Source organism: Phaethon aethereus (assembly GCF_964289735.1).
Source record: "Phaethon aethereus genome assembly, chromosome: 14".
Taxonomy (NCBI): domain Eukaryota; kingdom Metazoa; phylum Chordata; class Aves; order Phaethontiformes; family Phaethontidae; genus Phaethon; species Phaethon aethereus.
Window position 1 is genome coordinate 14,788,678 of NC_138590.1, and position 11,435 is coordinate 14,800,112.

Here is an 11,435-nt window from a genome sequence, read left to right on the forward strand (position 1 = left end):
ACAGGAACCAAACGACCCCCCCACCCCCTCCCACCCCAACGTTATTAAAATACTTTTGTTTTTAATATTCAAGAGGTTTCAAGTTCTCAGCATCCTTCTGACTGCCGTTATCCCAACGTCCGCCCTGTCCCCAAGGGCTGGCTCTCCTCTGTGCCGGGGGACGTCGGGCGCCACTCGGCTTTACCACAGGAAACACCACGTGTGTACAAGGGGGGGGTTGGGGGGGACAGGAGCGTGCTGGGGTCAGCACGCCGGGGCCAGCACACCAGGGCCAGCACACCAGCCCCTTCTCCTGCTCGGCCGCAGTCCCACTGCGCTGCCCACGGAAGGGGAGGAAGAAGTTGAGGAGCTTGAAAATGAATGGAGATGACAAAAGAAATCATGCCCAGGTCTTTGAAAGGAAAATCTGCCTTGTTTGCAGCTTTTCCAGGTAGGTGTCGTAGGAATCTGGCAAACTCTCCTGCTTCCTGCCGCGGGACCAATGGCAGGAGCGGGTCTGGGTCCCTCTGTGCTTTGGGTCTCCACCAGCTCCGTTCCTGGGCTCCAGCTGAACACAGTCACTGCCAGCATGCCCTGAGCAGCTCCTCCACCCTCGGACCAGGAGGTGAGGGACAGCTCTGACGCTGCACTCAGGCCCAGGGGAGTCAGGGCCTGTTTTGGGCAGAGAAAGGGGGAATTTGTGCCACTTCTCCACGTTGGAGCAGGGCAGGAAGGGACTTCACCGACAGGCCCAGGAAAGGAAAAAAATGAAATCAAAGAGAAATGGGTGTGGGGTAGGCAGAGAGGTGGTAGTGTGGGGATCGCAGAGTCAGGCCACCGCTCGGGCAGCCTCCGGCACAGCCGTCCGCTCCTGGGGTCCCCTCCAAGGTGGCGGCCGGGTATTGCTGAGGAAGGTCCCGCCAGGTGCAAGGGTCGGCCCCGCTCGGGTATTGCTGGGCAGGCGGCGGGCAGCAGCTACCTGGTGCTCTGCAGCTCCTCCCGCAGCCAGGTGGGCAGCGTCTGCCCCATTTTGTACAGGAGCTTGGAGAGCTCTATGTTGTGGTCCCTGTAATAGTCCCGCAGGAAGGCGCGCGACTGCAACGGGAGAACAGAGAGGAGGGTTCAGATGGACAAGCCCCAAGCCCACCACCCTGGCACAGCTCCCCGGCCCCGCTCAGGACCATCCCAGGAATCTTTCTGCATACTCACATCCGAGTCCATCTCGGGGTATTTCCTCCCCTTGCTCTTTCCCAAGCATTTTGTTTTCCCTCCATCCAGAAGCTGACACCAGAATCCTTTCTTTGCATCAAACCTGCAAAGTGAGAGCTCTGCCTCACCCCTCTCACCCCCCCACACACCTTCTGCAGGCAAGCATGCTGCCTGACAAGCCCTGCTGCTGCCCAGCCCTGCATGGGGGCACATCTCTCTTTAATTTGCAGCCCAGCTAACATCTCGTTATCGATCCCCTTGTACAACAGGTTCCCTGTACAGCCACACAGTAAGTGGCCCGACAAGGATCATTCATCACCACGTCACACCGCTGAGGGAGCACGGGGGTCTGCGTGGGTTTAATATTATTTTCTGTGGCACCTTTGACCCTGGATGCCCTCAAGAGCCCCACGACACCTGGGTGCAGATTCGGAGCAGCCATGTATATAGGCAAGAGCAGCGCAGAGGTAAATTATAATTTTTCTGGAAGCTCGAGTCTCCTGCTTCCTATGTTGGGTTTTAATGTCTGGAAGGCTCAGAGGCAGGTGATACCCACAGCGGTACCACAGGGCAAGCAGCAAAGAGCCGCTCTCTGCAGTGAGTGCACAAGGAGCCAGGGTGCTGGAGCTCAACAAATGGCTTGAATGCACCCCTGAACTCTGCTCCAGGAGCCCAGGGCTGCTCCTGGGCTGCCCGGGGCCACACCACCGTCCCCACCACGGTGCCTGGATAAGCACAGCAAAGTGGGGTGCTTGCTGAATGTTATTTCTGATTGCAGCTACCCCAGTGTAGGTCACAGCAATGAGGAACTGCTGTTCTGGCCTCAGGTGAAACCCTGGTCTCATGAAAACCAGCGGAAGCTCTGTGGTGAGCCCCAGGGCTGTGGGCTCCGCCGGCACAGCGCTGGGTGTCCCCAGGGGCAACTCACTGCACCGGGAGCTGCGGCAGGTTGGAGGAAGAAGCCTGGGGAAGGACTCACGCCAGGGTCTTGTGATAATCAATGAAGTTGGTCACACCAAGGAATTTCTGGACTGTCTCCATCACTTTGGCAGGTTCTGTTCGGAGCAGCTTGCCATCCAGGACCAGGATCTGCAAGGACCAAGGCAGGGCGGTGAGATGCCACTGGCTCCCAGCCCTGCTCTCCCAGGGCACAGTGATGCCTTTGCTGCAACTTTTGCCATCTTGGAGCCAGATTTGCCACTAGCCCATGCAGGTTCTCCTTTTGAATGCATCCAGCCCCCATTTCCCCTGCACGCAGCTTGAACCACAGGCAGCTTTGCCCTCTATTTTTGTTCTGCTTCAATGCCGCAGTGACACCGGACAGGGCAGCCCTGCGGGGGTCTGTGGCCAAGAGTGGCGGGCAAGTGGTGGGTGCCCCTGCAGAGCCACCCACAGCCCTCCACCCCACGGCCCCCTTTCAACCCTGCTTTGCCAGAGGACCAGCAGAAGGACCTACCTGCCCAGGACCAGCACAAGAACGTCTTTGTGCACCATCTATCATCAACCTCACACTACAAGGGTTTCCTTCTTGCACAATATCTGCCCTCTGCACCTTTCCCAAGTACTTTTACTCTTCTCCCCGTGGATATTAAGGTATAAGAAAAGCAGCTCCCATGGAAGCACCCTTGCAGCTGACTTGGGACCCACGCTTTCTTCCCTAAGCATCCTTGCTTGGGTGAGGGGGGCTTCCTGGGGTGCTGCCAACTGTAGGAGTGGGGTGCTCCCATCCCTACCTGGTTGGCATGGTAGCTGTTCAGCCAGCGCTCGATGTGGGTGGCGTACCAGCCTGGCACCAGGCAGCGGTTCTGCAGGGTCCGGAGCTTCGGAGCAGCCTCGGGTCCTGCCGTGATCACCTCGTGGAAGGTGTATTTCAGGGCGATCGGGTCATCATGAGCTCGCTGGTGCTGTTAGGCATGAGCAAGTTAGGTTTGTTCTTGGGGCAACCCAAATCCTGGGCTGCCCATGAGGCACTGCGGCTCCCAGGCCACCACACCATGTCCTCATTCGTCTTTTTCAGCCAAAAAGTGTGGCATCCGCAGCCAGCCCACCTCCCAAACCAAGCTGACAGAGGGAAGGCCCTTGTCCACCACCCATGGCGCTGCCCAAGCCGCGGGAGAGGCAAAGGCAGGCAGCTCACCTGATACCAGGAGTAGGCTCGATCTGCAGGGTTGATGAGGATGGTGATGACTTTGGCCTTGGAAAGCAGGGCTGAGGCTCTCCGGGGAGCCACTTCGGAGTCAAAGTAGTTGGCACTTTTCTCAAAGTAGAAGTCAGAGGTGGTGTTGGAGGGTATGGGGAAGAACTCCATGTACCTGGGGGAGGCACAGTGTGAGGCACGCAGACAGGCACCACGAGATGTCCCCAGCACCCCCCATTGCAGGTGACATCTCAAACACTCCGTACCATGTGTTAATCCTGCAAGGTCCCTCCAGGTCTGATGCACAGCCTGGGGCTCCACAATCCCCTTCAGCCATTTTGGAGGGTCAGACCTCACCAGATTCCCCAGGCAGACCCCAAAACCAGGGAGTAGCAGATGCACACACACACCCTTGGCTTCTGCCGAGAGCACTCTGAGTCCAAAGGCAAGTCACCTTTGCCTTCAGGACGACACCTCAAGGATAAACCATGGCGGTGTGATGGCCTGAAGGCAGTGCATGAGCATGCCCTTGCAAAAGGCAAAACCATGCAGGATTCATACCACCTTGCAGCACCCAGGTACCCTCCACCAAGAGCCCAGCAGCTCTGAGGTCAATGGGAAACCCTGTGGCACCACTGCTCCTGTTCCCGAAGGAATCGGCACTCCCAGCTCAGCCCTCATGCTGGGGAGACCTACCAGTCGATGCCCTTGTGATAGTTGTGTCCGTTGAAGAACTGTATCTCCTCAAAGGTCTCTGAGCTGGGGTAGTTGCTGCTCAGGTCCGGGTGCATCCCCAAGAAGAGATAAAGTGCAGTTGTTCCTTCAGATAGACAGAGAGCGAGAGCTGACTTGGGCCAAATCTCCCTCCAAGCTCTGCTTCAGGGCAGGAGGGCGGAGAGAAGCTCTTTCGGGGTGTGTGGGGGACCTGGCAAGCCTCCCAGCACGCTCACAGCACCAAGGGTGAAGGGAAGCACCTGTTTTTTGAGGCCCGATGATGAGAAGCTTTGGGAATCGGTCACAGGTCTTTTCTTTGGACCAAATGTCTTTGTGTCGTTTGTCTTCACAGGGATCCTGAAATGCGGGGGGGAGGGTTAGAGACAAGGCAGCCTGGACGGGACCATGCACCACTGCTCAGCCTCCTCCAGCCCGAGCAGACACAGGAGGAGGCCGTGCTGCTCAGCAGGCAGGGCAAAGACCAGACTTATCTCCAGGTCTAGGGGGCAAACTCCTTCTTGGCCTGCACAACCACAGAGAGTTGAAAAACCACTGCTTACCCAGGGGTTCAGAGGGAAATTCAGGTTGGAAGGGACCTGAGGAGGTCAGTTAGTCCAACCTCCTGCTCAGACCAGGGCCACCTATACCCCAGTTCCCTCTCCCAGCACAATAAACAGGGCTGCTTCCCCCATTCCAGGCATGGAGTGTACCTGCCAGAGTGGGTCCTTCTCCTCGGAGAAGATCTGGAAGTATTTCTGTGCCAGCTGCATGGGTGGCAACGTCTGCAGCTTCAAGTTGGTCCAGGAGTTGAGGAAGCGGACCAGGTGCTTGAAGGTGTACAAGCCCAGGCGGTCATTGCCATAATTGGACAGATGGGTCATGAAGATGCTGATCTGAAGTGGAGAGGATAGAGCAGGGGTTAGTGGAACCTCACCCAGCAGCTGTCCCATCCAAATGGCTCCCACCCTGGCTGAGGACATCGGGGACACCTCCCACAGCTCTGCAAGAGACGCCTGCCTGTCTGTCCCTGGGCAGCCAGATGGCAGTACTCACGGGGTTCAGGAGCACGGTCAGGAACAGTTCACCCCCGTTGATGATTTTGTCCAACTCACTGGAGCCACCAGGGTATTCGTTGTAGAAGATGGTGTGCGTGAAGAGGCCGCAGGTTTGCCGGGGGAGTACCTGGGGCAGGAGAAGGATATGGATGGAGCAGGCAGAGGAGCCAGTGCAATGGAACACACAGCCTCCTCCAGGCATCCACGGCTGGGTCCCCTTCTCCTCCCCAATGCCTCAGAGGTCAGGACCAGCTCCACTGCCCCTCACCACCTTCGATGTGAATCCTGCCACCCACAAGGGATGGAGGTGGACAGATACAGAAGCCAAAAACTGTCCTCACATGAGCTTCCCCCATGCAGGAGGACCAGAGGGCACAGCCCCCTCAAATCAAAGCATCTGAGCTGCCAAGAAACCACCCACCAAAGTTCTGGTGGGGGAGGCAAGAGGAGAGAAGCACCAGAGATAAAGCCTTGCCACCTACCATGATGCCATTGTGGATGAAGCCACGGCGATAGCGAGCGGGTTTCAGATGAGGGTACTCCTCCGTGCTTGTCACTTTGATTGACCAAACCTGCTTCCAAGCTTCATACAATTGCACATGGACGGGGTACACACCTGAGTGGTGCGGGGCCACGGCGTACCCCATGTCAGTGGGGATGCCATGCTCCTGCAGAGGAGAGACCAGATAGTGAGTAACCGTGGAGACCTCAAAACCACAACGTCCTAAACTCATCTCTCCCCAGGGGACTGCCCATTCCCAACTACAAATTGTCTGTTTGTGCCTCTGGAGAGCAACCAGGGCGGGGCTGTGCCTGTGCATTCTCTCCTAAGCAGGGCTCGTCTCCATGAAAGTGAGCCCAGGAGCAGATGTGCCGGGTGGACACTTGCTCCTCTGCTTCACATGGACCATCCTCATCCCCGCCATTTCTGCTGTCACCAACAAAACAGCAGCAGCAAAGCTTTTCTGTGGAGAACGAGGAGATGTATCTATACAGGACTGTAAATTGGTTTATAGCAGTAGATATAAAACAGCCTGGAAATTAGGAGCTGGACAACTGCCCATCCCAAGTAGTGATGGTCTGGTCTCTCTCTAATTAAGCGCCTTTAATTATCAGACAGTGAATTCAAGTTAGCCTGACGATCCCTCTCTTAGGCCATAGGACCCAAATATTATTACTGGGTCTGGCTTTACTCGTGTGGGTTTAAGACAGCTGTGAGCAAACCAGTCGATCACAGCGTGATCTGGTCTCAGTACTGGCTTTATCAGGGCCACATAAAGGACAGTCCAAGAGGATGGACAACCCCTTACCAAGCTGAAGCTCAGAGCCTGCCTTTATCAACCAAACATGTCCCCGACAGCTTGGCCTGCAGAGGGAGTTTCCATCAGCCGGAGCCTCTTGGCACACAGCCACTGCTCCAGGATCCCGCATCATTGCCCAGCGCAGTGTCAAACCGTGCCGGGCTGAGCACCCAAGCCGCACCCCCCGGGTCAGACGTCCACATCCACCATGGTGCTGGGCCAGGTGGGCATTGCTGCAATGCAGAGACGATGTCTCCCCTCGAGCAGGCACCGGGGCAGTTCGCTGCCACAGCAGCAAGTTGGCTGGTGCAGATAAATCCTTTTGCTCCATGTACTAGCGTATAAATGGATTTACCCATCCAGCTGCAATGAGGGGGACATGACAACATCACCAGGTCCCTTTGCTCCAGCAAGCAGAGACTGTCACCCAGGTCACCTGGGAAGTCTCTTTGCCCCCCTTCTCCCATCCTCCCTCCACCATAAGCAGCCCCATCGGCGGCATCTTACTCACGACAGCGAATTTCTTGTTTAAGGTCATCTGCTCAGCGAGAACAGACTGGTTGTGGAAGAGGTGAGGCTGCATGTGGCTCCACATGTGGGGAAACCACCAGAATTCTCTCACGTAGGACAGCAGCAGGTCATCACCTTCATCCTCAGCATCGGTACCTGCGGGCACGACGCTCACTGTCACCACCGGGCACGCAGAGCCACGCGTGATCAGCCGGTGCAGAAGGAGGGGGAGCCCCTCTCTGTGACCGGGTGATGGGGGCAGCAGGGTGGGATGCCCCAGGACCCTCCTGCAGCCCTGACGTCGGCCTCTTTGAGCACCAGTTCGTGCCCCAACACCAGCCGTATGGCATCAACACACAAAGAGATGCCCTTGCCCTCCTCACCCGTGTGGAAGAATTTCCCTGAGTATCCCAGGTTGAAGGTGAAGTTCGGGATGTGGGTGCGCAGCTCATTCTGCGTGTCGAACAGCGCCTGGGAGAGGAGGAGAGAAAGCAAGAGGTCCTCAACACACGGCCATGGAGATGGCTGCCACACCAGGGTGAGGACCTGTGTCCCCGAGAGCTTCACAGAGGGGCTCCCAGGCAGCCAGGGGATGCTCTGGGGACAGGAAAACTCATCCCTAGAGCATCCCAGAGCAGGCAGAAGCGCCCAGCCCCATGCATCCCAGCCAGGACATCACAGATGCACCTTGACATCTTCCACCTTCATGCGCGTGCCCTCCTTGCCCACAAAGATGTCATCGATGTCCACCAGGATGTAGCGGTCAAGGGGCAGGGAGAGTCTCTTGCCCGTCAGGAAGGAGACAGAGTCCACAAAGACCAGCTTGTGCAGCCAGAAGTTGAGGTTGTTGCCAAAAAGCACCCTCTGGATGCCATCGTGGAGGCCCAGGTCCTGCATCACGGTGGTGTGCAGCGCCGCATCCACGCTCATGTGTGGGATGGACTCAGCTGACTTGGTCTTGGCCAGGAGGACCGGCTCGTAGGTGGAGTGGTTGGACTGGAAGACAGTCCAGTCCTCCCCGGGGAGCACACCCTTCTCCACCTCGCTGGGGCGCGTGATGTACAGCAGGGGCGACTTGGGGTTGATGCTGCAGTCCTTCAGTGCCAGGTTGGAGTGGAGGAAGAGGGGGAAGCCCTTCAGCTGGGCGCTCAGCAGGCTGTTCTCGTTGGCCTGCATGGGGGAGATGGGGGACAGAGGAGATGGGACGCTGGGGACAAGTGCCCAAACTGGCTGTGCAGGCAGGGGCTCAATGGGGGCACCGACGGCCACAGCAAAGCAGGGAGGCAGCTCACCACCCCCAGAGATCCGGGTGCTGGGTCCCCTGCCTTCCTCTCATGAGCATGGGGTGCCCTCATCCACCTCGCACACTCAATCCTGCTCATGTCCAGCGTGCAAAGCCTCCTGGGGCTATGAGCCCTGGGCAGGAGAAGGGCAGGGGGCTGCTTAGCAAAATACCTGCTTGTGCTTTTGACAAACCCCAGCAAGGGTCACTGCTGGGAAACAGGATGCTAAACCCAAAATCATCCCAGAGGTGCATTTTTACCCTCAAAACACCCAGGGGCCACACAGCCTTTCCACAGGGAGAGGGCTAAGATGGTGCCCTCTGCTAGAAGCCTGTGCCCCATGCCAGGCTGCAGGATGGCTCCACACCAACTCAGGCTGCTTGCAGAAAGCAAGGGGAGGGCAGAGTCCCTGCAGGGCAGTGGGACTCCAGCGGCCCCTGCTCACGCCTGGCCTGGCCACGCAGTCTTGGCTCGCCCCATGCACCCCATTACCTTGAAGAAACCGATGATGCCCACGCCATACTCCACGCAGTACTTGTCCAGCAGCTCCCGGTTCCAGGCATCCAGGTTGACATACTTGAGGATGTTCTCGTAGATGATGAGCGCGAAACGTCCACGATCCTTGTCAGTCAGTGTGGGCATGTCCCCCTTCCCTGGGGCAATCTCCGTCCTGTATTTGAAGCGACTCGACTCCAAAATGGCCACGATCTCCTGGCCCAGCTGGGAGTAGAGGCTCTCCACGAAGACCAGTACCAAGGGGTCTGTGCGGGAGGAGTCGGCCACCTTGAGGCTCTTCAGCGGCAGCAAGCGGGAAGGGGCAACCTTGGGCTCGTCGCAGTCCAGCCCCGCCACGTCCCCAGAGGGCTCCAAGCCCCTTTTCCACCCATATAAATAATATGCAGAGACGAAAACACTGAGCAGGCAGAAGGCAAAGAGCAGGAACAACACCACCTGCGGAGAGAGCTGCCGGATACCCCGCCGGGCCCTGGCCAGCACAGTCATCCTTGCATCCGTGGGGCGAGGTGGGGCCCTTCTCCCCTGCCCACCCCCTCCCCTCGCAAGCCCCGGGGAGGGGAAGAAGCAACCAACCAACCGAAAAAAAAGTAAAAATAAAATTGAATACTACTAATAAATTAAAATACTAGCAGGCCGTCTGTGCAGGCTCTCTTCCCCTCCAGCAGTCCGGCGTCCCTCGCTGTCCGCTTCATGTCACCATGGCAGACGCACCGAGAGTCCTCTTGCCGAGCCGAAATCCCCGCAGTGGTGGCAGCGGCGGCAGCAGCAGCCCCATGGCCTCAGTGGGGCGAGGGGGCGGCGGGCGGCCTTGGCGCAGCTCGCAGTGGGCGCGCGGGCATGGCGGCTCCCTGGGGCGTGCCGGTCCCCCGGCTCCACAACAGTGCCCTGCAAGGGAAAGGCAGGATGAGTGGGGAGGGACAGTGCCGGTACCAAGGCCACCGCTTTTATTTACGCCAGCGCGGCGGATCTGGCAGATCCCTCAGTGAGCTCACCAGCGTGCCAGGGCTTGCCGCGAGAGCGCTGCGAGCTCCTGACGGCGCCGGGGATGGGGCGGGAGTGCAGCATGCACGCGTGCCACAGGACCCCGGCTGTGGTGTGTGCCTGGAGCCCAGCAGCATCACTGGCACCACTGGGGTGCTATGGTGGGGAGCCCTTGGCCCCCGTGAGTCTCCATTGCACCAAGCAGCCAGAGAAGCGGCCCCGCAGCCCCTCTTCGCCCAGCGGGAGCCAGGGGTGTGGAAGGTCAGGGAGGGATGTGGGCAGCCGGCCAGCCAAGCAGCACGAGGCCGAGCTGGGAGCCGCCAGCCAAGGTCACCGAGACGGGCACACAGAGCGCCTACATGGAGCCAAAGTGACCTTGGGAATATTTTTCCCTTCCCTGTGAAAGGCCCATTTAAAAAAAGAAAAGAAAGAAAAAAAATAGGATGGGCACTGCTTGCCGAGAGGTTCCTCCACCCCACCCTGGGTGGGGAACACTGATGTAGCCAGTGTGCTTAAGGCAAAAATAAAAGTGGTGGCTTGCAGCACCATCCCCAAACCCACCACTGGTGCCAGGGACAAGGGCAGAGGTCTCCGCTCCTCCCCGGGGAGAGCTCCCTGCACCCCACTGGCACCATGGCCGAGCGCCCACACTGCAGACACCAGCCAGACACCTAACGGGATTAAACGTGGCCGGCTGAACAGTACCGTGGATTACAGTCTGGGGCTTGGCAGGGTAATCCTGTCATCCCTGCCCTTCCCTGCAGTGAGCCCCAGGTTCCACTTCCCAACCCCGCCGGCACGGCGCCACTTCGCCCAGGTCCCCGCAGACGCTGTCGGCAGACAGCTTCCATCACCGCCTCCGCCACCCACCAGCAACGCCCGCTGCCCGCTGTGCTGGGCACAGTGGAGCACCTGCTTTTATTGATTTGTAATTTATCTTTGCGCATGGGGATGATCTCCAGGCAGCACCAAGCGAGGATGTTCCTTGACCCCCCCAGGTGGGCCCTGCCCCAACTCACTCCTTCCTCCCCTCCAGCGGGGCTGGACCTTCAGCAACCCCAGAACACCTCAGCCAGGATTTTGGGGCTGGGCTCTTCTCCAGGTCTGAAAGGAGAAGCACACTGCGATGCTGCTTTTAGGGATGTGCCCATGCAGAGGGAGGCTCTCCTGCCGAGGTACCATCCTTACGGGTGCGGAGAGCCGGGACCACATTATCAAGCACCCCAGCTGTGCCATCCCATTCCCTATCCATTTCTCTGACCTTTTAGGAGCGGTGGGTGCTGGCAGCCACATTCCCATGGTGATGGGCAGGCAAGTGACAGCCAGCAGGTTTGATGTCGGAGCCGGCAGCTGACAGGCAGGACCACGCATCCATCCTCACACCACCCTCCATGACACAGGGCAGACAGGAACAGGGCCCCGTGCCCACATCACTGGCCATTTCCAAGGGAGTTTTGTTAGTCCATCCTCTTTTAAGAGCTTTTAATTACAGTACTTAATGACCAGGCTTTGGAGACAGCATCTCTGGGCAGACATTGGCTGACTCTCCCCAGGGAGGGATGCTGCCATGACAAAGCACGAAAGCAATGCCTGCCTGGGCAGGGGGCCAGTGCCAGACCCCCGGAACAGCCAGGTGTGAGCCAGGACCAGGGCAGGCAGCGTCCCACCCCATGAACCCACTGCGGAGGCAGAAAGCACACAGGAATCCTGCTCTGCCGGTTTGCTGCTGGAGCAAACCCTCCACGGGGTG

General features: G+C 58.5%; 1 protein-coding gene across 2 annotated transcripts; it reads right to left on the reverse strand.

Moving 5' to 3' along the window:
- Nucleotides 1–892: 892 nt before the first annotated feature.
- On the reverse strand, nt 893–10,631 carry NDST1 (N-deacetylase and N-sulfotransferase 1). 2 transcript variants are annotated; one of them, XM_082006430.1, is made up of 14 exons: nt 8,681–10,631; nt 7,593–8,075; nt 7,289–7,376; nt 6,907–7,061; nt 5,577–5,762; nt 5,093–5,221; nt 4,750–4,932; nt 4,300–4,396; nt 4,022–4,145; nt 3,326–3,500; nt 2,922–3,092; nt 2,168–2,277; nt 1,189–1,291; nt 893–1,074 (listed from the first exon to the last, which is right to left on the reverse strand). In XM_082006430.1, exons 1-14 carry the CDS (start codon nt 9,188–9,190, stop codon nt 955–957), a joined length of 2,634 nt encoding a protein of 877 aa, XP_081862556.1. In that variant the 5' UTR covers nt 9,191–10,631; the 3' UTR covers nt 893–954. The 2 variants fall into 2 exon arrangements, with proteins under 2 accessions (XP_081862556.1, XP_081862557.1); XM_082006431.1 differs by lacking the exon at nt 2,922–3,092.
- Nucleotides 10,632–11,435: the final 804 nt, after the last annotated feature.

What these genes read in the sequence shown, in the direction of transcription:
- NDST1 (XM_082006430.1), bottom strand. Translation starts at nt 9,190, where the DNA reads ATGACTGTGCTGGCCAGGGCCCGGCGGGGTATCCGGCAGCTCTCTCCG. An exon ending in AGGGAAATTCTTCCACACGG is followed by an intron (nt 7,062 to 7,288) that starts GTGAGGAGGGCA and finishes TCGTGCCCGCAG; the next exon opens with GTACCGATGCTGAGGATGAA. An exon ending in TCATCCACAATGGCATCATG is followed by an intron (nt 5,222 to 5,576) that starts GTAGGTGGCAAG and finishes CTCCTGCCCCAG; the next exon opens with GTACTCCCCCGGCAAACCTG.